General features: G+C 46.2%; 1 protein-coding gene across 3 annotated transcripts in view; it reads left to right on the top strand.

Annotated features, from left to right (window-relative positions):
- Positions 1 to 27491, top strand: part of prkcaa (protein kinase C, alpha, a) — a 155819-nt gene that overhangs the window by 33505 nt on the left and 94823 nt on the right. For all 3 annotated transcript variants that reach the window (XM_048247365.1, XM_048247364.1, XM_048247366.1), the window contains exon 3: positions 18598 to 18680. In XM_048247365.1, the coding sequence (XP_048103322.1) occupies positions 18598 to 18680 (83 nt within the window). The remainder of the gene's footprint in view (positions 1 to 18597; positions 18681 to 27491) is intronic.

Below are 27491 nucleotides of genomic sequence, written 5' to 3'. Positions count from 1 at the left end.
CTGTAATGCTGTTCACAGCTCCCATGATAGACAGATCTGTTGCAGACATAATTGGGTTCATGTTCAGAGTCCCTTGATTCAGAGCTCTGAAGCTCTGTCTCTGAACTACATTGTGTGACTCTGCAAGCTGCCTGGGCTTGCGCTAGTAAATCACTTCAGCTCCTCTTTCTGTAACCGATCTAATTGCTGTTAGTGTCACAGCTGTTCATTTGCTAAAAGACTCTTGTTGAAATCCTGTTCTTTTACTGTGTTTTTTTCCCCGTGCATGATCAGGGTGCCTATCTCTGGAAATTGCAGCCATATATCTGAAAATGTCAGCTGTAACCAGACAAACGTCTTTAGTATGTCTTTAGTGCTCAGTCACCGTGCACAGTCCCATAGCCGCTACTTGTTCCTGGCTGTATTATTTGCCCTGTGTTTTACTGTTATGTGCTAAAAACACACTGACGGGAACATAATGGTCATGGATTGTCAAATACGCATGTCCGTGTTGTTTGACGTCATTCCGTCTGCCTCATTTCCACACAGTTTTGAATGCTACTCTTCGGCTTTCAAAAAATCCTGAAATGCTGCAGCAAGCTAATAATTGACGCGTTTGTGTGTTTCGAAACAAAACAGGCCCAGGTTTACTACAGACTTAAATAAGCGTGCCTTGCCTTGCCTCCCAGAGAACTCCTCCAGAGACAACAGCGAAACAAACACAATGTCACCTCATTAGCAGCTTGTTAAATGCATCCACTGGGCTGTTGGGGTGTGTGTGTGTGTGTGTGTGTGTGTGTGTGTGTGTGTGTGTGTGTCCGGGAGATAACTATTTTATCAAGCCTCGCTAATCAAAGCTACCGCGCCTCACACTGGCCGCTTGGCCTGCTTCTGCGGTGGATGACCGCTCAACTCGGCTGACGGGCCGTAAAAGGAGGCCTTGTGGCTGATCGCCTTGTAGGATACGGAGGGTGTAAATTCAGAATGGAGCCCGGGCATTCACAGAGTAATCGCCTTCACGGGCGGTCAGTACTGTGTATTGGATGTGACCGCTTGGGGAGGCCGCTGGGACCAGCGTCACATCACGCCATATGGGCATCACATCTGATGAGGTGTCTTGTCTATTTGTGTTGCCTTTTGTCTCCGACATAACACACAGACACTCACACACTCTCACACATCAGACATAATACACAGATACTCACACACACTCGCACATCAGACATAATACACAGATACTCACACACACTCGCACATCAGACATAATACACAGATACTCACACACACTCGCTCATCGGAATGCTGGCACTCTTTGGCACTTTAGTCCCTCCCTGCGTTGGCCACAGTTGTCAACGGAACCCCTCTAATCCCCCCGTCCGGCCATGGCAGGCTGCCAACGGGGCCTGGCAACTGGTGCTCCAACGCCAGCCTCCCTGCAGCCGCGCCACATACGAAGCCGCCCGGGAAGGTGGTGGGGGTGATGGTGCCTCGCACTAATTAGAGTTCCTCCCGGTGGTGTTTCGTGAAGGGACTTTGCAGGGCTTGCTGTTACAGTAATGGCGGCGCCGCCACCGATCCCTCCATGATCAGAAGCAGCTCCGCAGGTCCGACGCGCCAAAGTCACAGCACTCCCAATTAAAACCAAAATGTCACCCGCGGAAAACTTCAGAGTTGGAGACTCGTGTGGCTACACTGAGGACCGACTGTGTACTGGCTACAGGAGAGAGACGTATTTGTGACATGTCGGCCATCTTTGTTATACCTTCCCAATTTAATGGTGCAGAGGCCGTTTGTTCCAGCTCGTGTGGTATCGACTGTGTCAGGCACGGATGCTAAAGTGTAGGGAGACTGGAGTGTAGATAAGAGAGGGCTTCGTCTTGGTGGAAAGACAAATAGATTATACCTCTTGGATGAGATTAGTAACCGAAAGCACCCTCTCCACCATGGTTTATTATCCAGGAAAGAGCCTACTGGCTTTGCTTGCCAACCATTTCATGTTTACATCCAAATCCATTATTTTTACTGCAAATGGATATGACCATGGCGAGATGGCATTGTCGGAATGAAGTGGGTAGTGTTTATTTATGCATTAGGTGCATGATGTTGGCGATGGAGATAGGTTGCTACTCTGAATTTGCGGAGAAGGAATTGAGTTGGAAATCACAGAATACATTACTGGTGCTTTATAGTGCACTGTGCCGTCACCTACTGGCCCTCATGCAAAGCCCTTTGAAGACGGGGTGAAGACCTATCCACTATCTCTCCTTTTGCTAGCTCAGTATTTATATATAGGCATCGTTTATATATGCATACATATTTATATTTACTTTTATTTTTTTTCACTGACTATATTTAACATATTTATATAGTCCCACGCCCATAGCGATTGATGTTGTTATGCATTCTTTTCTGCACAGAGCGTTCAGATGTTGTTCTGGGGCGCTGCTGATGAAAGGGTTTCTATATATGCTCCTGTCGACCACATCCACCCCGCCCCCAGCTCAGCCCTTCTCCGTGAGTGGCCATCCAAATAAACAGTGTCCCAGTCCAGAGGGCGTTGCGTGAACTGCTGCCCAGCGGGACACATTGTATGGCTCTGTGTCAGGAGGAGCAGGAGGAGGAGGAGGAGGCGAGGCACGTTTAGGGGGTAGAGAGGTGTGTGATTGTGTGTGTGTGTGTGTGTGTGTGTGTGACTGCATGTACAGTGTGAGTGTGTGGGCCAGCAGGCAGAGGAATGTTGTTTGGAAGAGCCTCCGGGGAGGGTGCCGCGGCCCAGAGAGGTTTAATATTAGCACAGCTGACCAGAGCAGGAACTCTGACATGCACTAAAACCACGCACTTTGGGCCGCCCCCAGAGACAGCAAGCTGGCACGCCTGATAGCGTGTGTGTGTGTGTGTGTGTGTGTGTGAGAGAGAGAGAGAGAGAGAGAGAGAGAGAGAGAGAGAGAGAGAGCAGCTGAGAGAGTCAGAGAGGAGGGAAGGGAGAGCGAGAGTGTGTGAAAAAAAAAAAAAAGATGCCGTAGGACCAATTTGAGTGTGGAGCGGATGTCAGCGCGGTCTGTGCCTGTGGTGAATTGTGGTCCCCAGTCCGAGTTCTGTTGAAACAGCCAAAACCACATGCCACATCTCACTCTCTCCCTCTCCCTCTCTGTCAGTCTCTCTCTTGCTCTCTTGCTCTCTTCCTCTCTCTCTCACACTCAGTCTCTGTCTCTCTTTATCTCTCTCTTTCTCTTCTCTCTCTCTCTTACAAACTCTTTCTCTCTCTCTTTCTCTCTCTCTCTCTTTCTCTCTTTCTTTCATAAACTCTCCCTCTCTCTCACACACACACTCTCTCTCTCCCTCTTATTCACTAATATCTCTCTGCTAACCACCAGTCTCTTACCACCCTGTCACTCCACCTGAGAGTCACACCACTGTTGTGAATGTGCTGATGGTTTTCACACGTGCAAGGTGAAGAGATTTTGCAACATGTGTAGTTATAGTGAAATGTCAATTGAGATAAGAGTCATAAGACTTTGCCAACTATGATGTTTTTGGGTGATAAGTTGAGGACTATAAATGTCACTTTTCTTTCAGTTTCCTTTTGAGTAGTCACCGACAAAGTGAATGTTGCCCTCATTGTGCTACTGTATGTTTTTGTAAGTCAATGTACAGTAACTGTATTATACAGATTTAGTGTGTGTTGTAATGTTTAGTGTTTGTAATAGATAGACCTACTAGTATACCGTCTGTGAGAGAATTACTTTGATCCACAAACGCAGCCATACGATCAACTCAAGATGAACCGTGTTGCACCACAGTTTCCAGTAACAATCACACTTCTAACCTTTCACACTCATATATATGCCCACAACTCCCACCTCTCAGACAGACACACACAGACACACACAACACACACGTTTAAGAAATTCTCAGAACTAGCTCACAATCTGTATTGGCTAATAGTTTGCGCAAGTCTTAAGAATGTCTTCAAAAATGGTATAAAGCAGTTTTTGGAACATAGAATTGATGGAAGCTCAATTGATTCATCCAAGAAGCACCTGATCTGCTGAAAGCATTCTTTTCAGACAGTTGTGAGAGCTTTTTCTCATAACAAAGAAACTACAGGCCCTGTGTCAATTCTGAACATCTTTCAGCCCCTGAGTGCGGCCTCTACTTTCAACTGCTTTCATGGCAGATCTCCCATGTCGTTTTCTTGCCTTACCTCTATGTCTGTATATATCTGACTTGTTCGCTTGGGGCCGGAGGTGCTAAATAAATTGAGCCAGGTCTTTATTATCCAAAAAATGCCCAAGGAGAGTGAATCGGAGTATGTTTTTAATGGCGGCGGCGCTTGCCATTGATCATGTTTGTGCAGAGAGTCCGAGGCCAGTGTTTTTATTACAGTGATTGCTAAACGGATGGTAATTGTTGAATCGGATGGCTTCTTGCATGGCAAGGAATGTCTCACAAGTGCATTACCATGAAACTAATTAAAATTAAAATATAATGAAACCACACTGAGTCTCACAAGTCTAATCATTTGGTCAATATGGCGACTGACCAATAAGACATCTGTTCATCTGACTTTGACAGGTACCAGCACTGGAAAGTCCATTGGCTAAATCATGGTCATGTGTTGTGTTTTCTCGGGTTTGGTGTAGAGCCTCATTGGATTTCTGCTGCTTTGTCTCTGTGAGTTGATTGAGAACAGGCAGTCTGATTGCAGTGTGAGCTTTGGCGGTAAAGGCCTCTTGGCACATGCAGTGACCCAGCAGCTGAAATCAAGGTGCTGCCTCTCTCTCTCTCTCTCTCTCTCTCTCTCTCTCTGTTAGCATTGAGGTACTGGCTACTAGCGGAGCAGGGGTTAGCACTAGCGCTGGGCACTGGTGCTGCTTCCTCTGGTCTCCTTCAACACTCTTCTGACTCCGCTCACCCCTGCCTGTCAGCACTGTTCTGCGGCTCCTGCCGTGTGCATTAACACATCAGCTCGGCCAAACTGCGCTAACACCACCGCCACATCTCAGCTGGACATCTGGTGCCACCCACCACCACCATCACCACACACCACACCACCACCACACCACCACCACCACACCACCACCACACCACTATATCAATAAAAAATGGAGAAATCAACCTTTAAGCACCTTCCTTCCGTAGAACTTGTTTTTTACTCAATTAATGGTGTGGATGAGGATTGGGGGGAGTGGAGGAGGATGGACCTCTCCCGGCTATTCCTGTGGTCAATATTCTCCCTCCTACTCCAACCGTCACCCCACCACAGAGGGTAGGAGAGAGAGACGACCGTTAGTTAGCTTCTGTTATCTCCCAGGAGACTATGGGGTCATGTCTGGTCAGAGGGTTGGGGCTAGAGGCTAATAAAAGCAATAAAGCACAAATAGAGATCACACACACACACACACATACACACACACACACACACACACACACACACAATATTAATAATGTATAGCAGCACAGCAATAGCACACACAGACACACACACAGGCACACACACACACACACACACACACACACACAGAGAGAGTCTCACATGCAAGAGAGGTTGTGTGACCAATCCCATTTCAGTGTAGCCCAAGGCTCACGCTGCTTTGTCCCCTGTGCTTCTGGAACAGCCGGAGAAACTCACTATGAAATGAGCAAAGCAAGCGCAGCTAGGAACAGAAAGGCGTGTTCTTCTACAAATCGCCCTCAGCTCCACACTTCCCAGCAGAAGCGTTTGCATTCGCAGCTCGATCCCTCCAGACACTATCAATTCCCATTATCCTATGACCTCGCCAAATACCTCCGGTTCCTAGAATGACCACGTCTGGGCCAGTGAATAAGAACGAAAACTGTTTACGGAGATGAACAAGGAGTCATGCGCATCACTGTGTGTGTGTGTGTGTGTGTGTGTGTGTGTGCGCTATCCACACTTGATAAACAATTAAAGAAGTAAATGTGCAGAAATGGATCACGGCTCTAGGAGCCAAGCCCAACAGTTTTATGTCACCTTCACTGATTCGCCATCTGACAAGCGTGGCATTTGGGAGCTATCGAGGAGGGGCAGTTAATTAACAGCCCATGCTGTATTAAGGCTTTGGTGAAATTGGATCCTCGTCCTCCTCCTCCTCCTCTCATCCTCTCCTCCTCTCCTCCTCTCATCCTCTCCTCCTCCTCCTCTCATCCTCTCCTCCTCTCCTCCTCTCATCCTCTCCTCCTTTCCAGCGGGGATTCAGACCCCAACACGTGCACCTGGAAAGAGATATAAGCATGCAGATAATTGAAAGCCTGCCAGTGTGATGGCGAGTAAAATTAAACACAATCACTTTTATTATCTGTGCGGTGGAGGGGAACTGATATTGGCCAAATGCGCGTGTAAAGTCTTAACACCTTGGTGTTGTTACATGTATATATACATATAATTAATTGTATGTATAATTAACTTTATTCAAAATTGTAATTTTTAACTTGGACAAAAGCATCTGCCGAATACCATAATCATAACCATAGACAATCCTATGTTAGTCATCTCAGGCATGGTGACTAACATAGGATGTCTGCCATTTTTTGTTTCCATATTGATGTTGATTTTTAGTTTTATTAAATGGTAGTTCACATACAGGTGTGGTTGACATCATGGGTGGCCATTTGCTGTCAGTGCTTCACAGACGGCAAGGTGTTTTATTTTCCTGAAGCTTTGCTGTTCCACTCTTCCGCTTCTGACGTAAGCGCTCGTGTTGTTTTTTGTTGTCTCTGGGTTCAGAGTTTTCTCTGCGGATGCTTGTGAATTCTTCTGTTATTGACTCACTGAAATGGCTTAGCATCCGCCTCAAGTTTTGTCTGCCAAGACATCAGTGTCAGCTATGCCTGCTGCCACTTGTGGCCGTGGCTGTCCAATGGCTGTCCTCCTACGCACATGGGGAACCCAAACAAAGGTCTTCACTCCCTCGAGCCCTTGAGAATGGCCTGGAGTGGTCGAGCCTGGAGCGCTGGCGTGGGGTTTCTCCGAGGGAAGGAATGACGCAGGTGGTTTCTATTTCTCCTCTCTTTTCCATGTGGAAGCCGACGGGTCGTTCGGGAGCTGTGCCGAGTCCTTGTCTGATTGTGTGCCTTGAATTTGGGACCGTCTGATGTGAATGAGCCCTGATTAGGCCATGACTCACTGCTCTTAATGTCAGCTCCGAGTGTATCCGGGTTTTTCATGAAGTTTTGCAAGTTGCATTTTTTTGTTGTTGTTGTTGTTGTTGTGTTGTTACTTGAATAGCTGAATGGCATGTTTGTGTCTGTTGAAATGTATGCACATAGACACTAGGACGTTGTCCAAGCTCATTGTACGTTTGCATCTTGATCAACACTTTCATCCGTGCATTCAGCTGCACATTTCTAGATGCGCCATGGGCCAAAAACTGTGCACAAGTCAGACTAAATTCAGTCATCCTAACTGCACAGCACATAAACACATATGCATGCAGACACGCACACACCCTAGTATTCTCTCTCTCTCTCTGTCTCTTTCTCTCTCTCTTTCTCTGTCACCCACCTACACACACACACACACACACACACACACACACACACACACACACACACACAGAGGATGCCAGTCACACCAATGAAGACTCTGATCACATGAGTGTATGGAACGTGAGAGCCTCCTCCTTCGGAACGCCTCGTGTGCGGAGGGGGGAGGGGCAGGGCTTTGAAGCCTCAGCTGTGCCACACACTCTGTGGCCACCTCACATGCCAGCCGCCTGGCATACGTGCATGGACACGTACATGCCAGCACGAGCATGAATGAGTGAACCCACAGAATCATATGTCAAGCGAGCAGGCAGCATAACATTTCGTGGCACGTCATGAACCCTGACCTCTTCTGTCTGATTGCTGATTGTTCTCTCTGTGTGTCATCATTCGGTGCCTAATTGCCACTGCAGTGTCTATAATTGGCCTCTTTGCATGCCTTCATTTGGACAACATGCATGCCCATGGGCCATATCTTGTACTCGTTTGTACAATGTCTGCGTTGTTTTTGCGTGTTTGAAAAAGGTGCCGTCATTCTTGTTGCTCCCCATTGCAGAGCTCAAAGCCATGGCACCAACCCAGAGAATTTCCATTTGAATGAGCACAGCAGAATAGACTTGGCCTGAGGGGCCAAGAGACAGGCACTTGGCTGTGCCCCAGAGACAGGTAAAACAGTGCCTGAGATGGGGCTTATATTTCTTAACGTGCACACAAAGATAGAAGCAGTGATCCAGCGGGGTCTGGATAAATTAGAATGAAGTGCAACAGGAGATGTTGGGCGACAGGGGACAGGTTTGTGTGTGTGTGTGTGTGTGTGTGCGTGCATGCGTGCGTGCGTGTGTGTGTGTGTATGTGGAAGCCTTCTTTATAGACAGTCTCGCGCCACACCCAGTCACCTCTCTCAAACCTCCCTTGGGTGCCGGTAGAACCATGTTTAATTTATTATGATTATGTCATTACAGCCTCCTCTTTGTGTTCCCTTGGAAACGGTCTCCTGCGCTCCCTCTCTTTCTTTCTTTCTTTGTCTTTCTTTCTATCTCTCTGTTTATCTCTCTATTTATCTTTCTCTCTCTCTCTCGCTGTTGCTCTCTCTCTCAGGGAGAGGATATTTCACCTGAAGATACTGAGAGTGCATTCAAGCATAACTGTCTGACACACCAATCTAAATGAACACAGAGAGAGAGAGAGAGAAATATTAATCTATCTGCATGTGTTTTAATTGTGTTGTTGTTAACACATGTGCACACACACATTCAAACCCCACCGACACAGACAGACATGCACAATACACTTACAACTAAGCTTGCTGAACCACATGCAAATGCAAGCACACGCATGCATACACACACACACACACACTGTCACATAACATTTTGACTCTAGCACACACACATTATACACTGTGTCTGTGTCTGTGTCTGTGTGTGTGTGTGTGTGTGTGTGTGTGTGTGTGTGTGTGTGTGTGTCGGCGGTGTATGTCTATATGTGTGTGCAAAAGAAAGACCATCCTCCTCCGAGTGTGACTAAGCTCTCCAGCAAGTCCCCTAAATCGGATTAAATGCCACACTCTCTCTTTTCTCTGACCCTCACTCAACACTCAGGCGCTCAGAAATTCCCACTAGGGAACAAGCTTACGAAGATGACACTCCCTAATATGAGGGAGACAGAAGTGCTGTGTCTGTGTGACCACCCCCCCCCCCCCTCCGACTCAGTGTCCACCTTTACCCAATCCCAGACATCCTCTTCCTCATCTCTGAAGAACAGAGGCTCGTCTGAAACTAGATTGTCGCCCGGCAATAAGCTCTCGAGGTCACAGGCACAGAACACCGGATTGATTGTGGCAGAAATCTAACTCGGCTCTTGGCAGTATTGTTTAGGATGCCCCCCCCCCCCGTCCTGCCCCTTTAATGGGCCTGTGTGTGTGTTAACCCCTCATTGCTCACACACACACACACACACTCTCTCTCTCTATCTCTGTCACACACACACACACACACACACACCCATGTTTTTGACCACAGACGTGGAGGATGCATATTTCTCTTAACATCTTAACATCCACACCACTGTATCCAATTATGGAACTAAGCACACACAACATACACACATGAACTACACATCATGTGTAAATGGGATTATTTGTACAGCCTTTGTATGTGAGAACACAATAATATGATCCCTCCATGTTTAGATTGGCCCATCTCTGTTGACACACCCTAAGTACATTCCATGTGGACAGGATATGTACATACAGTATGGTCAATCCTCGAGTGAGGGCCTTTACAGTAGAGAGCTCCAGAGGACATTGAGTGTGATTAACGTCTGACCTGTAATGTAAACAGTTTATTTTCTCCATCCCACGTGGTATGGCTGAACAATGCAATGTCTTTCTACAGCATGTCAGATGAATGTACTTTCATTGAAACTCCCGACTGTTTCATTTCAGTGCCTGACTGACTCAAACCATTTCTCACAACTATAATTTTAATTTATTCAGGTGATTATTAAGGCCCTAACTGTCACTTGCATAAGATAATTTTTCGAATTAAATTAATCCAAGAATGAAATGGTTACATCTGTCCTCCCTTTCACTCCAGTTGAAAGTCAGATTGGAGACTATGATTTGACGATATAGCACAACAGCATCTGAATTCATGACTCGTTTTATTTCATTCAGATAAAATAATCCTCTCACTTTTGCCCTCCCGTACTTGGAAATGATTCCTTGAATCCTCATCACACTTCTAGTTACTGCCTTTGTCACACTCATCTTCAATATTATAATGTTCTCTTTACCCAAGTGTGCCATCAAAAATGTATAACTGCGGGCAGCCGTGGCCCACTGGTTAGCACTCTGGACTTGTAACCGGAGGGTTGCCGGTTCGAGCCCTGACCAGTGGGCCGCGGCTGAAGTGCCCTTGAGCAAGGCACCTAACCCCTCACTGCTCCCCCGTTGTAGCAGGTAGCTCACACGCCCGGGATTAGTGTGTGCTTCACCTCACTGTGTGTACACTGTGTGCTGTTTGTGTTTCACTAATTCACCGATTGGGTTAAATGCAGAGACCAAATTTCCCTCACGGGATCAAAAAAGTATATATACTTATACTATATACTATACTAACTCCACTTTCTCGAACATCTCCTGCTTTCAAACTTTGGCAAAGAGTCTTTTGCCACAGGAGGAGCTCCACTATTTCTAGGCTAGCATCCAGAGTAATGAAAGACATTTTAGACATTTTCTAATAGGAAAAGTGATGAGAAGCAGCCTAGATAAGGGTGAGGTATCCTCAGTAAAGCTGAGAGATTGCCTAGAGAGGGTCAGCACTGGGATGATGGGTCAGTTATTTATGACCGCCGCGCAGCGAGGCGGTCATATAGGTTTAGTCAGATTTTTTTTTTTTTTTCTTTTTTTTCTTTTTCGCATGCCCAAATTTCCGTCAATGAGTCCGGGACACTGAAAGACCGGGTACACTAAACTTGGTGGGCATGTAACCCCACATGGATAGCATGGAACCATTGTTTTTTGTTTTGATCTGTAACCCCCACTTGACTGGACCCCCCCAAAGGAGGGTAGGGCAGACACAGTTTTCTGTGAATATCTCGAAAACCATGGGGTTTAGGAGGACCATTTTTTTTGTATGTTGATCTCAAGGGGCCATGTCAACCCATTCCATAACCACTCATTTCATGTATAGCGCCACCTAGTTAAACACAAAAAGTAAAAAATTAGGTGTTGTAATTGAAGGTATCTGTGACCTAACATAGTCAAACTGCACTAAATTGGAAGTGTAGGATCATTATGACACCCTCTGTATGCACGCCAAGTTTTGTGGAATTCGTTCATGGGGCCACACACAATAAATTAATTTATGTTACTATACACCAACTGGCCTGTAGGTGGCCGGAGACAGTTTTCTGTGAATATCTCGAGAACCGTAGGGCCTAGGAGGTCCACCTTTTTTATGTATGTTGGTCTTAAGGGGGCATGTCAACCCATCCCATTACCACTTATTTCATACATAGCACCACCTAGTTAAAAATTAAAAAGCAAAAAATTAGGTGTTTTCATCACAATATCTCTGGATTGGATCATTATGAGCACAGGCACTGACAACGGCAAAATGTGCCGTTCCACCATATCTGTTATCACCGGCCATTGCAGAAAACGGCATCATGCCAAAAGGGGCAGAAATCGCCTTAACCTCCAGGAACTTCAACGGTCCTCACCGACAGAAACCTCCTTCTCCATGGGCTTGTGGAACTGTCAATCCGCAGTCAACAAAACGGACTTCATAGCTGGCTATGCCAACCACCTTTCATTGGAACTCCTTGCTCTCACTGAGACTTGGATCAAACCAGAGAACACTGCCACCCCGGCTGCACTCTCCACTCCACTAACCTTACACTGATCTCCCAAATGGAAACACTGCCTTCAAACAAATATGTCTCATTCAATTCCATGCCATCACAGTGATCGCCCCAGCAAAACTCTACGTGCTGGTCATCTACCGCCCTCCAGGGCCTGCTTGACACTCTGCTATCCTCCATCCCTGAGCATGAAATGATATGAACAAATGCCCCAGGCTCGGACTTTTGGCCCCTTTGACCTCGAACTGGTTCAAAGCCCACCCTTCTTGAAACGGAAAATATGTGAAGCCTCATCTTTCTGACCACTTCCATGCCAGCCTGACAGAACAGCCACATGGTCCGCGTTCCGCCCGCAACATCGGAACCTGTCTCCAACGCACTTCTTCTCTGTGGTTGCCTCTCGTCTACCTCCACTCAACACCTTCTCCTCTCTGGAGGTTAATGAAGCCACTGACTCGCTCTGCTCCACACTGACCTCGTGTCTAGACGAGCTGTGGCCTCTACCACAAGGCCAGCTCGATCCAAACATTCTCATCCATGGCTAAATGATACCCCGATCACAGCGCACCAAACTCAGGCCGGAGAGGAAATGGCACAAATCAAACTAGCTGGCGACCTCAAAAACTACCAGACACTCCTGATCTCCTTCTCAGCCAGCATCACTGCTGCTAAGACTGCTTTTACAATGACAAAATCAACAGCGCTACAGACACTCGAAAACTTTTCTCAACCCTTCAAATCGCTACTCAACCCTCAGCTGCCTCCTCCTCCATCCAGCCTTACTGCAGATACCCTCGCCTCATTTTTTACAAACAAAGTGGCGGCAATCAGCAGTCAATTCTCTACATGCCCACTCAACGATCTGACTCAGATACGCACTCCTACAACCTCTAGGGACTGCTGGAACATCTTTTTTTTCAGCATTCACGCCTCTCTCGAGTGAAGTGTCCAGACTCCTGACATGCAGCCGTCCTACCACATGCTTTCGCTGGACCCTATACCCCACGAGCCTACTTCAGTCCATCAGCCCGACTCATCGCTCCAGCTATCACACATGTGATCAATGCCTCGCTAACCTCCGCACATTTCCAACAGCGTTCAAAATGGCCCGGTAACACCGTTATTTAAGAAAGCTTCTCTCAACCCTGCTCAAGTCGAGAACTACCGCCCTGTCTCACTACTGCCTTTCCTATCCAAAGGCATTGAACGAGCAGTCTCCCAAACAGGTCTCTGACTTCCTTTCACAGAACAACCTTCTGGATCCAAATCAGTCTGGGTTCAAAAGCGGCCACTCTACCGAAAAACGGCTCTGCTGTCTGTAACAGAAGCCTTAAAGAAGCCAGGGCTTAATTTCGATCATCGGTACTCATTCTGCTTGACTTATCAGCTGCCTTTGACACGGTTAATCACCGTATCCTTCTCTCTATACCGCTGACATGGGAATCTCCGAGCTGCTCTCTCCTGGTTTGAATCCTACCTCACAGGGACGCTCGTTTAGCGATATCATGGCTTGTCAGCTATCTGCACCTCACCATCTCACCACAGGGGTCTCCCAGGGCTCAGTGCTGGGCCTCCCTCTTTGCTATCTACACCACCTCCTTGGGACAGATTATCCGTTAAGCACGGCTTTCTCATACCACTGCTATGCAGACGACACACAGCTCTATCTGTCCTTTCCACCTGGGCCGACCCCTGGTTTCAGCACGGATCTCAGATTGCCTTTCAGACATAGCTACATGGATGAAGGCACACCACCTCCAGCTGAACCTCTCAAAGACTGAACTGCTGGTCATCCCAGCTAAACCTACCATACACCACGACATCAACATCAATTTGACTCCCCTGTCTGTTTCACCCGACCAGGACTGCAAGAAATCTAGGAGTTGTTCTCGACACCAACTAAACTTCTCAGATCATGTTGCCTCAATTAAGCCGGTCATGCAGTTTAGCACTCTACAACATCACAGGAAAATCAGGACTTACTTGACTCAAGATGCTACCCAACTTCTGGTTCAGGCAATAGTCATCTCACGCGACTCGACTACTGCAATGCCCTCCTGACAGGTCTCCCAGCCTGCGCGAGTGAAACCACTTCAGATGATCCAGAAGAAGCGGCGTGCCTGGTCTACAACCAACCCAAAAGGGCACACGCTATTACCCGCTGCTCATCCAGCTACACTGGCCACCTATTGCAGCCCGCATCAAATTCAAGTCTCTAACGCTTGCCTACAAAGTAGTAGTCTCGGTTCTGCTCCCACCTACTTGAATGCCCCTCATACAGACTTACACTACCTCAGACCGGGCCAAGGCCCTCTGACGAACGGCGTCTAGCTCTACCACCCGGTGCGGCTCAAGCCAATCCAAACTTTTCTCATCTGTTGTTCGTTGGTGGAACACACTGCCAGTTCCTACAAGGGCAGGGACATCCTTTTCAAAAACTCCTGAAGACCCAGCTCTTTAGAGAACATCTACTCTCATAGCAACACTTACAACAAGTCTTACTGATCCTAGCACTCACCAGCTGTTAAACTGACAAGTAACTGTTAAAATACAGCACTCACCCGGCGCACTTATTCTTACTGTACTCTAATGTGTTTTTAAACTGTCCTAAAATTGTGAGAATTGTTCTAAAACTTACTGTTTACCATGTTGTTAGTCGCTTTGGTTAAAAAGCGTCAGCCAAATGTAATGTAATGTAATGTAATGACTCTGAATGCATGCCACGCTTTTGTGTACTTCGTTCATGGGGGGCCTTACAATAAAATAATTTATGTGTACATTTAGTGGCGTACACCAACAAAGGATTCGGGACACTGAAAGACCGGGTACCAAACTTAGTGGGCATGTACCCCCACATGGATAGCATGGAACCGTCATTTTTCGTCACACACACACACACACACACACACACACATAACACAAACAATCAAGAATTTCTCAGAATCATAAACAGGCAAGATGGAGGTGGGGTTGTATAAAATGAATTTTACATGTGAAATCTATGAACTAATCATGTTTTGGTACTTGTTGTCTAGCAGATACCAGTGAGAATTGAGTGTGGATAATGCAATTTAGTGAGACAGTTAGAATGATATAGGCCTTTCAGCGTGATTTCTTTTTGTGGAAAAAATGTGCTGGACTGGGCGGCGGTCATATTTTGTACCGCTCTGCGGTACATCTAGTTTTGGATAGGATTTCACTTTTTTGCCAGTACAGATGCCAAAGATGTCAAGATTGGTCCATTTTTAAAATAAAATTCCAAGCAAGGATGTAATGGTGGGCAATTGATTTCCATTGATGCAACAGTAAACCATGTGCATCATGACACAGCTGCTTTTTAATTTCATTTGGCAAGAGTATGAAGTTTCACTAATTAAATGTGAAATTTGAGTGACAAATGTCAAACATGCAGTCAGCTATTTTGTAATTTGTGCCTTTTAGTAATTCTTTTGGACTCATTCTAGACCCTAGACTTGGCCAGATCATGTGAATCTAGACAGTAAATTGGATTTCCTTGACATTTGAATGAAATAAACTTCAAACATGTTTGAAGCTTGAATGCTTTGATCGAGGAGGAATTGTTTTGCATTAGACGCCACACCAAAAGGAAGTGGACAAAATCAGTGATCTCAGCCTGATGGTTACCAATAGGCCGCTGATTACATCAATGAGACAAGTATGAGTCATAGGGCAGTTTCTGGTAGGCTTTCTATGGGTTCATCAGGACTTACCAGAGGGTTTATCAGATTTGAAATGTCACATACTACGCCTACAAATTAAGGTGTAATATTAATATAAACAGGTCCATTTGTGTGTTACTGTACCTACTGTAGTTTTAACAAGGAATGGTTGTAAAGTGGCTGAAATGTTTGTTTACCCCACATTGATACAAAACTTGTAATGGCTTGCATTTGCATCGGCTTAAGAGCTATTATGTGCACGTCTGCATGCATATGCCTTTGTCAGGATGTTACTGGTTAGGTTCTGCTATGATAAGGGTTGTATCAGGATTGTATCTCTTTCTGGGAATATCTGATGATTACACTGTGCTTCTTCTTATTGTAATGTTATCTAATATACAAGCTAAACAGCCAATTAGAGCAACCCTTTTCCCGACATCTCCGATGTGGCCATAAACTGGTCAATCGAGGTCCATCTGTTTTGGAGGAGCTTGTGCACACCGCACCGATTAGAGCTACAGATGCTCATCGTCTGGCCAGACGTTATCAGACCTCCGGCCGTCAGCTTGTTGTGCAGTCCTTATTAGATGGACATGCTTGAGGTTCATAGCATTGGTTCAGGCATGTCTAGCATGTTGCTCCTGTCTACAGTTTCTCATAGCTGGTACTTGAAGTAGGTCTTCTGAATCCGTTACTTCTTTAAGTGAAATAGTTCCTCACAGACAGACTGACTTATCAAAGGCCCATATAATCTTTTGACTATTGGCAAACCCTATAGGGAAAGAGTGATGGAATGTGTTTTGTAACACCATTCAAGGCTTTAACAAGGCGGCCTGCTTGGAGCTTAATCTTTGCTGTATTTAATTAAATTATTTAATGCTGTTTAATTTCAACAGCAATCCTTGCATTCAGAGAGTCAGGGCCACCTCGGTTTTGTGAAACGAAAGCTGAGAGCTTTCCGATGAGCGAATATAAATGTGCAGGGATCCAGCATTCATCACCTGGGGCCTCTTTGTTTGAGTCGGGCATTGGTCGCACCATGAAAGGTTTCCTGTGATAGAGACGCCCACGAATCGAGCATTATTCATACCTGCAAAGGCGCTGTCACACTCAAACGATGTCCCCCCTTTATCATCTGCCGAACATGTGTTATCTGAATGGCTTAGCCTTGTTTAACCAAAGTTTTGGGTGGCATTGATGGAAGGGTGCAATTTCTTTGGGGAACTAAAAGGAGCTGCAGTCCTTTGTGACATATTGAGGCATTGTTGGAAGCATTACAGGAGCATGATGATTGTATTTCAGGCCACTGCAAGAGTTGACAGGTGAAAGAAAGAAACTATTTAGTGCTCTTGGGAGAATCCAGAGATTTAATGACCATTGATTTCCAAATCCACATTAAATCTGTCACCTCTGCATAATTCATCCTGCCCCAAAAGTGAAATAATGATAAGGTCACCATGGAGCATCCCACTCATGTCGGGACTAGTAAAAGTCACTCTGACATTTTCTGATCCTCTGTTTGACCAAACGGATATGTGCCTCGCATAGGAAGATGCTGCATGGGTACAGTAAGTCTCAGGCCATTTTTTGGGTGAACTAATCAAGTTCATCAGGATTCCTATTATCAGGATCCGGGTAATTTAAGTGCAGTGTGTACACACATTGGTCTTGGTAGATAAACATTGATTATGCACTTTTATTGTATATTTTGGTATCTAAAAATTATGTAAACAGAGTGATGCTAAAATACACTCACTGCAGGCACTATACCTCTGCAAACTTTGCTTTGCGTCTTGCGTTTTACACTGGCACAAAGTATCATGATGCATAGAATGTGTAGAGTGTAGATTTTTGATTTTTTTTGTCACTGTCCTTTAAAAAGGGATTGTTATAATAAATGTAAAAATATTTCTGCCAACCAAAGCTATGCAGAGCTCCTTTTAAGAGTTTGTTTCTCAGAAAAGATGACAGCGTTGTGTACTCTCCACATGATAGGGCAGACTCATTATAACCTCAGCTTGAGCTTTTTTAAATATTGACTGGCGTCTCTTTCTCTCTCAAATTCAGACTAACTTCACTGTCATTTTGTGTGTCAGTACAGCCAACATTCCATTCCTTAGCCTCCTCCGCTGTTTACAATGAAACAAATCCTCCCATCACTTGCTCTAATTAAAAAGCTCTAAAACGCGCCTCTGATGTTGGACAAGTTCCAGTGATGTGTGAACCGGATTTTTTTCTTATTGTGGTAGCACATTTCTCTTCTCCTCTCTCTCTCTCTATTTATTTATTTCTCTCTTTCTTGCTCACATCCCACTCCCTCTTCTGCTGATGGCAGTTTGGAAAGATCTATCGACCAACGAATGGATGTCCTGAGCGAGGCTCCTTGGTTGAGTGTGTGTGTGGGGTGGTTGGGTAGAGGGGAAGCTTGGCTCAAGTCGCTGTTTATGAATCATACTTATTTACGACCCTGACTGTTTGCAATATCGGCGGCACCTTGAGTTATGGGGGGCGTTTAGGTATCCACGGGGGCTGCTCTGGCGAGAAGTAGCTGACGGGGTGATTTGCTGTGATTTCTGCCTTGTTATTAAGCATTAGCCTTGGGGACAGCCAGACTCTAAAATGGCCTCCGTCTCACAGAAACTCACCTGAGTGGGACAGTTTGGTGAAAGATTGCAAGGGAGATGTAGTCTTGAGACTATAGTCCAAAGAATACAGTCTATTAGGATGCTTAGGTAAATTGCCTACAAATGAATGTGCATCTGGTGCTGCCTTGCTCATGGCTATATGGATGAGGTCTCTCTCCTGAACAGTGTGTTGAAGAGCCTCTAACAGTGTGCACCTCTTCTCGTCTCACCAGGAGGCTTCCTCAACAACAACAACAACAACAACAACAATGCTTTTTATGCTGAACTTTGATATGAAACTACTGGAGGTGAAACATTGTGCTTTAAACTAACCTGACAGGACTTATTTCTCTAGCAGTGATTGTGATGACTCCCTGCATCATACATAGTTTGTTTTCTAATCGGAGAACCTTCTCTCTCTCTTCCTCTTTGTTTTTCAGTTTGCTGTTTCGTGGTTCACAAGCGCTGCCATGAATTTGTCACATTCTGCTGCCCTGGAGCGGACAAGGGTCCGGACACAGATGTGAGTAAACCTCTCCTGGCCGGCGGCCATCATTCTTATGGGATTCATTGTGTTGATTGTTTACAGTGTAGCCAGCTGATAACCGCATCAATCACCACCTATGACTAAACCCTCACTGTGCAACTGAAGGTACATTTGCACACTTTGGGTTACAGTGGGTAGATCCAGTAAACATGGCAGGGTTAGTCTCTTCAGTGTTCACTTCACTTTCAGCTTTCTCTCTTTGTACATGAAAGTTGAACTGGTTGTGTTTAGTCAATACAAAACAAAGACAGTGCTATTGTATTGTGTTCAAAATGTGGCATATCAGATATGCACACCCAATATGCACAAGTCAACTCCTAATTGATATATTCCTCATTTTATTTTTGCACAATATCTCTCACATCCTGATCCAGGATTTTAGCTTTATGTGGGAGATGAATAACTCCAGGAGGTGGCTAGTGTAGGTGCTCATTCCCATTCATCAAAGGCCATCTGAGTGAAATCACGAGTCCACTTGGCAGACTCTGTCTGAGGCCAAGACCCTGCTCTCCTCTGATTTACCCAGAATCTTCCACTGCACCCCTATTTCTGCTCTGCCAGTGTATAACCCAGGCTACCTGGCTAATACTATGCCAGTGTATAACCCAGGCTAACTGGCTACCTGGCTAATACTATGCCAGTGTATAACCCAGGCTAACTGGCTACCTGGCTAATACTGTGCCGTGGGCAGCTGCTCTGTCAGGCCACAGACACAGTAACCGAGATCAAAGCCACAGCGCTGGTCGGCCTGGCCGGCTGCCTGTAGCCTAGCAGCCCCAGCATCTGGTGTGGGTATTAACAGGCATGTGGAAGAGAGAGCCCAGACCCCGTCGTCCTGGCCCAGCAGGAGCTCTCACCAGTCCTGTGCTTTTCCTCACGTACCATTTCATCTATTTCATCTATTTCATCTTTCCATTTGAAAAACCATCACTCTCTGTGGAAAAGGGTTACACGGGAACGGCCCACATTAAGTTATTCCATTAGTAATCGTGGAAATGAAATTAGTGTAAAATGTTTTTTAACAAAATGGGTTATTTTTTGTTATTGCATTATTCTGTGTTCTGAGAACGGTTTTGCTCTTTTCATTTCCCTCAACACAAAGCCCTAGGAGTTCAATTCCGTCAGCGCACATTGAGGGAATTCTAAATGTCATTTCAGCGTCATATTTGTCTAACGAGACATTTATATTAACTCTTACTCCAATCCAGTCTATCTCCTGGCTTGTTTTATCTAACCTTTGCTAACCTTTAATCAGATATAGTCTGGTCCCACATGGTACCGCAGAAAAACAGCACATAGTTTACATAGTTGTCAATACAGTACTGTGCACACTCCTAAATATAGTGCAGTATATTAAAAGTTAACATTGCCTGCATTTCCACAAATGTTACTTCAGTATATTATTAAAGTGCATTGTGTTTGCGTCCACACACACATTATTTCATGATTGGGACTTCTTTTGTGTTGGCGTGGTGTAGTGTGCCCCTCAGGCCCTGTCTCTCTCCCTCTCACTGCTTGGCGACGGCTGGCACGTAACTGGATATAATGTCAGCATGTCACTCAAGCTGCTCTGTCATGCCCCAGCTGTTTTTAGAACGCAGTGGCGCGTAGATGACACCCAAGTCGTAACGTCGGAATAGTTTTGCTCCGAAGGATTTCAGCTCCATGGGGACCTGTGGCCCAGTCTTCAGCCCAGCGGGCCACAGGTCTCTCTGACACTCAACGTCCACACACACACACACACACACACACACACACACACTCCCCATCCCAATAGATATGAATAGGCCTGATTGCGCTCAACGTCCAACACACCACACACACACACACACACACACACACACACACACACACACACACACACACCCACCCACTCCCCATCCCAATAGATATGAATAGGCCTCATTGCACTCAACGTCCACACACACACACACACATACACACACTCCCTATCCCAATAGATATGAATAGGCCTCATTGTCTCGGTCGGTGTGTGTGCTCCAGGCATCGCTGCCTGCCATTGATTTTTATATCCGCAACTTTCTCCCAAACTGACTTGCGGACCACATCCTCTTTGTTGGTCAAAAGGGAATAAACACATTAAGTCAATTAACAGGCTCCCATGGGAGGCCAGAAGCTTGTTTTTGTTTGCTTAATTGTGTTTCAGTAAATGGCTACCTTGTGCCAGGAGCTTCCTCATTAAATGCTTCCCGTCACATCCGCACGGGGTCCCTCTGTCATCCATGGGGCTCAGGGTACTCGCCGTGCTGCCTAAACACACACATACACACACACACACACACAACACACACACCTAGCACAAAAGTTGCCATGGGCAACACATGGAAATCGTGACCCTCCATCATTTGGGAATGAGAGTTGTGTGCGTAATTAGGCTGCAGAGAAATGTACTGTGTTGGTTTGCTCTGCCGTGCCTTTGAAATGAGAAAAAAAATAATGTCATCAGGGTACTGTTGAGAAGTAAACAAATGGCAAAGCAACAGCGGAGGATGCCATGATCACAGGAATCTGTGTTTCCATATCAACAAACTAGAAGTTTACTCTGCCAGCTCTGTTTTGTTGATCTCCTTTCGTGTGTCACAACATGAAATCGCACCTTTTTTCAATTACTTTTTCTCGAAAACCAGCTGTTAGTCAGCATATGAAAACCACACGAGAGATACAAGTTGATGTGACAGACAGCACCCGTGTGGTGCGAGCACAGTTTAGTCGACACCACATGGTGACTGTAAACACGACATGAGCAACTGAAACTAAGAGGACGTCTAGCTGTGAGTTTCACCCAGTTTGTTGCACCGGGCCATGGGGAGCCTAAATAGGAGAGTCTAAAATGTGGCCGTAAGTGAAGCATGGGGGGAGTCACAACTGGCCACAGCGTCCGTACCGTGCTCAGGTCCAAGTGTCCACGGGGACCCAAGTTCGAATCCCAATCCCACCCCATCTCTCTCTCCCGCTTACTTCCTGTCACAGTTCACTGTCCTATCATAATAAATGCAAAACGCCCCAAAAAAATATACTTAAAAAAAAAAGAAATTAAGCAGATGGTCAGCGTGTTGACTCTGAGGCTCGACCTGAGGCCAGGACGAACGCTGTGTGGTAGGAGTCGATCTTTTTAGCCTGGGCTAATTGAGGTAGCCGACCCCTGCTTTCTGAGGAAGCCATAAACTGTAGCTGAAACGAGGCTGCCCTCCTAACCTCGTTATCACAAAGTGTTACGGTTTGAGGAAGAACCGAAAGGAAAAAAAAGGTTAAGTTGGTTAGGTGTGTGAAAGTGAAAGCCTCACTGTGAGTTAATGAAATCAGTAGTCATATACGTAGGCTGCTTTTGGTAGTGCACACACGCATAGTGATTTAGTAAATCGCTTTGATAGGTGATACCTTGTCAGTATCATAAATAGGTGATACCATCAGTATCATAAAAGCTCCTATATCTCTGTAGCGAATGCTGCCCTCAACTGGCGCCCATAAATCTGCATTTAAAACCCCGAGCTCATTTCCACTGTCTGGTTTTGATCTGGGTCCTCTGGTGGAGGGGGCTGAGGGTAAGCTGATCCCGCTGGCTAGACGACAAGCGCTCCGTCCATCTCGTTCTGCTGTGATGTAATATGGGCCCAACACCTCTTTCCTGCACCCCCCTCTCTCTCCCCCCATTCTGTTGCGCGTATGCTTTTAGTGCAGAAATACTGCCTCTGCCTGGACACCCGCCCTCCCCAGTAACGGGGGAACCTGATGCCCCCCTTTTTTTATGCTTAGCACCACTGTTTTTATTTTGGCGTTTCGGCGTTGACATGTTCGAGTGACACGGCTCGCTGTTCCTGCCTGATGGGGTGGCTGCCACACTGGGCCAAATGAGGGGGCACCTACTTGCATATTTCTGCTCAAATTCTATCTCTCACTTCACCATCTAACTCTTTCTCTCTCTCTCTCTCTGTCTATCCATGTCTGTTTGTCTCTCTTTCTGTCTTTGGTTTTCTTTGTATGAGCTCCTCCTGTCACACATGCCTTTTCCGTATCTGTTTCTCTAATCAGCGCTCACATGCAAGATGGAGCGGCACACGTGAGGGGGCAGAATTGGTTCTGAAATATCTGAAGTGCGCTGTGGTCTCTCACTCGTGCCACACTTGCCTCCTGTCCTTGAGAAGAAAGCCATTTGAGGCTTTCACACCAACTACAAAAAAATAAAGCACTGCATTCGAGGTTGTGCAGACAAAAAAAAACACTCCAGAAAGTTCTAGTGTCAAGAGTGTATTGTAGCCCCACTGCAGAGACACAGTGGCAGGCACATCAGGTAATTCATTTGGGCAATGATGAAGTTGATCCCCACAGCGAGGGCAGTAGCACGTGCTGAGATTCTAGTCTTATCCAGTTTGGCACTCGTGACTAAACACAAGAGAGCCAGTGAAATCACTCACCCATCTCATATGTATATAAACCCAACGACTTATTCCTCACAGGCTTTTTACTGAATCCTAAATGAGCATGCGGATGCCGAGTGAGAGCATATATAACATACTATAGTTCCGTTTTGGCCCTCTGGAGATGCATCTGTAGACATGCCCACTCAGTCATTACAGGATGCGTAATATTTCGAGGCTGCCACTGAGTTGTATTTGGTAATGAACTCATCGATCGAGCCTCTCCAGACTTTTGTCTCAGAACGCGTTGTAAAAAAAAGTCTTGTGTTGCTTTTCAGAAGCTGTGTATCCAAAGTGTTGGCCGGATGGGATCGATTTTTCAGCTCCTTCTTACCTTATTCATCAATTTCTGACGGAGAAAATTGATGAATGAGAAAGACATTACTTTTGTTCACGCAGTAAACTTGTCAAAAACTTGACCAAACAAATGTGTGGTTTATAGTAAGTCTCCATGTGCAAGTCAGTGTTTGCACACTTCTAACAGAGAACAGAACTCTAACAGGGATTGTGAACTGAGTAAGATGCCTCCCTTTTAAATAGCATGGCACATCTGTTGACTTATTGATTAATGTGATGTTATGAATCAGTGCTCTCAACGTCATCCTTCTCCTGCACTCTCTTTATCGTCTAAAACCCTGGCCTCGGTGCAGATGATGGCCTGCACATTTGCCATTTAAAATAATCCCAGTGCTAATCCCGACCACCCCCCCCCCCCCCTCCCCTCCGTTTCACAGTCAGACATGGGGCCCAGTGGAATGGCATCGGGCTGGGAGATGAGAAGTAGCTTTACTGGGTTTTCCCATGGACTTGAGAGCAGTGGCGCAAAGGCATGGAGCAAACACGACACCCCAGTTTATTTTCCTGCCCTCTTCCAAGTTTCCAGAATAACATTCCGGTTGATTTGTTATGCCCAGTAACACAAGATAGGATAGCAGGTCTAATAAAAATTCTAGTGGGAAGAGCTCTTACTATTCCGGTTATAGTCGTCAAGGAATATGCCCTCTATGAGCCTGTGCTAATCATTTAGTCATCATGCTTACTATGCTACACCTGACACCGTCAGCTGGTTATACGTCATGATTTTATGACAATTTCATAAGCAGTGATTTGGGGCTCCTCGAGAGGTTTCCTCGGATTTCCACACAAATAGAGCTCTAACTTGGTATATGGTCCAAAGGTGAGCTCTATTTAGACATGATATATAGAGCGCTCTGGACAAGACACACTCAGCAAGACAAGATCCACCCCCCCCATCCTCCTCCTTCTCCTTCTCCTACCTGCCAACACCCCCAACACACATACAATCTCTCTCTCACTCTCTTTCTCTCTCACTCACTCTCTCTCTCTCACACACACACACACACACACACACACTCGGAGGAGGGCTTGACAGCAGCCGATGATGAGTGGGTCTCCTCGTGGTCGGAGCCCTGTGGGGACTCAGTGAACCGTGCCTCGGCTGCAGCCATGAATCATGTCCAGGCAGCCCCTGTGCTAATGATGGCTTGGCTCCTGCAGGAGGACACCATCAAACCTGGCTGATTGGGCAGCTTTAACCCTCCGCGCTGTTTGATTAAGGGTGTCTGAGTGGCAGGGTGGCATGGGGCTGATCACGGGAGAGGTTGGGGCCCGGTGAGGACACTGTGGGTTGATTGAGCGTCTGGGATGGATGGTTCTCTTGCTGAGGATTATAGGTAAGGCAAAAGGGCAAGGGAACAGGACCCAATCATCTGTTCCAGTCTGATCCAGATAACTGGTTTGTGATAAATCACTCGACTAGATATTGGACATACAGAGTGTTTTTCGGTTTTTATGAGGGTGCACAGCCTTCTCAGTGGAACATCCAGTGAAACATCCATAGGTTTGACTAACAAGAGAATATAAAGGTTAATGATAATTTGTTAATGATCGTTCCAGTGGCTTCTCACCTGGACCCAAACCTGTAGAGTCTCACTCCAAATGCATCTTTTTTCTTTCTCTCCTCTATGCCCTCTCTCTCTCCCCCCTCTCTCTCCCTCCCTCTCTCTCTCTCTCTCTCTCTCTCTCTCTCTCTCTCTCTCTCTCTCTCTCTCTCTCTCCCCATCCCTCCCTCTGTGGCTGGTCAGACCAGAGGGCCCTGTGGAGGCAGCCTTGCTGCTGGCCTGATCCAGGGCCTTGTAATTGGATGCATACGCGGCTCATTGATTTTATTACAGCTCCATTAGCTTCTTCAGAGAGGCTCTTGCCGGATCTTGAGCAGGTTGATAATGCAGGCTCCCCCTATTCTTCCCTCAAACCTCACAGATTCCCCATCTCTCTCTCTCTTTCTCTCTCTCTCTCTCAGTATCATGTGGAGATGCATCAAGTGTTTTCTGGGTGCTTCTAACTACCAGATGGACTTAATGACTTAATTTATTTTTTTTGTGAGCCAGGGATTATTTTTTTTTTGCGTACTTATGTGAAACAAATCTGTGCATCCAAAATAAATACACCACGGTGCTACAGAGAGACCAAAGGAGGAAACACATGATCCATGGTCCACATGCCCCTGTCTGAACCCCCTGATTATCCCAGACTGATGCCGGTGTTTGCTCAGTGTAAACACAATAAAGGGGTCATCAACTCTTAGCACCTGTCCTCTCTCCATTGTTGATTCCTCCTTCCGTTGGGCCTTGACTTCCTCTTGACCTCATCTGAATGCAGTAATGTGGCAGCACAACAAGCTGAAGTCACAGTCATGCCGTTTGGCTTATGCAAGGAGATGACATCAGCCCCTGGCCCTGCCCTCCCCTCAACACCCCGCCCCCCCTCTTCCCCAACCTGCCGCTCTGATGAATGTCAGCATGTTTGGCGCCTGAGGGATGGAGCGCAGTGCGGAGGGGTAGGTGCTCGTGTTGTGACCACACGGCGCGGAGTCACCCGCCGAGAGGAGCAAAAGTCCCTCTGAGTCATCAGAATAAGTATGGTGGAGGTGAAGCGTGAAGCGTTTTCTTTTCCCCTCACCTCTCCTCACCTCTCCTCTCCTCTCCTCTCCTGTCATTCTTCTGATCAAGGACTGGCCTCCTTGTCAGAGTATCTTGCTGGATTGTAGGTCAGGGCTTTCGGCCATTATCCAGACACTCGCTGCATTTTGTGCTCTTTTGACTCATTTTGCTGTTATTATTTCCCATTTGCAAGACATCTGTTCTAATACCTAAAGTAAATTTGGATTTGAGATCTTGGTCCGCATTTCTCTAAAAATGAATCCTTGCAATGATGCCAATGCTACAAGGAGAAGACTACGTACTGTATGTTTTCCCTGTATCAGTCCAGTGGCCCAATGCTCTGCATGCTGCCCTTGTGCTGTGCCCAGGGGAATGTGAGGAATGAACTTTGCACCCACTTCAGCAGGCTCTAAGAGTCTAGAGTGTGATCTGGTTCAGCCAGTTGCTGCTCAGCATATGGACAGTCCAGTGAGATGTTGTAAGATGTTGACAAGGAACATGCTGAGAGCTCTTATCTTGTATCTCTCTGTCTTCCCCACACAGTTCTCCCTCTCCCCATCCAGTTATTACGTTTTGGTACTTAAATTCACCCAAGAAAAGTGCAAACTCCCCTGTAATATGAAGGCAGTAAAACTTCAGAATTCTTTTTATGTTTGTGTGTAATGGCAACTTTTCCCTCCTGAGTCCTGATTGCTTTCCCCTGAGCAATTTAGCAGGTATTTCTGCCGATACATCCGGGTACACTTACAATCTAAACTCATCATCGGGCAATTTGGGAGATAATGCCTGTGAATGGAGATCATGTAATTGAATCTGTGGCTGCGGTGGGCTTTCCGTAGTGAGGCAGTGGTTGGGTGGCTTTCCGGCTTGGGCTGGATGAGGCTTGTGTGCCCGAGGCCTGGCAGACTCTCAGAGCAAGACGGTAATCTGGAGAAACCCCCTGGGACATGCTCTGCATCTATGGAATCTTTGTCCTCTTCGCTCACACGCACACTCGCAGACATGCAGACACACACACACACACACACACACTCACTCGCTTGCTCGCTCACACACACACACACACACACACACACACACACACACACACACACACACACACACACACACACACACACACACACACACACACACACACACACACACACACAGAGGTTATGAGAGAGTGATGGACAGGGGGAGATTTGTTTTTCTTCATTTTTCGAGATTTCTATTTCTATAAGTGGCAGTTCACTCACAAAAGTTATCTGCAGGATGACTAACTGCTTGCGGAGATGAGTGTACTGTAGATGTGCTCTTGACCTGGGGTCACCGCTCCATGCAGTGGAAACACTTAAGAACTGATGCCACCCCAGATAAACTGAAAGCAAGAGCTCAAAAGAAACCAG

This window comes from Alosa alosa, chromosome 7 (genome assembly GCF_017589495.1).
Source record: "Alosa alosa isolate M-15738 ecotype Scorff River chromosome 7, AALO_Geno_1.1, whole genome shotgun sequence".
NCBI lineage: Eukaryota > Metazoa > Chordata > Actinopteri > Clupeiformes > Clupeidae > Alosa > Alosa alosa.
The sequence above is the reverse complement of the archived record's forward strand: the minus strand, read 5'-3'. Positions and strand labels throughout refer to the sequence as shown.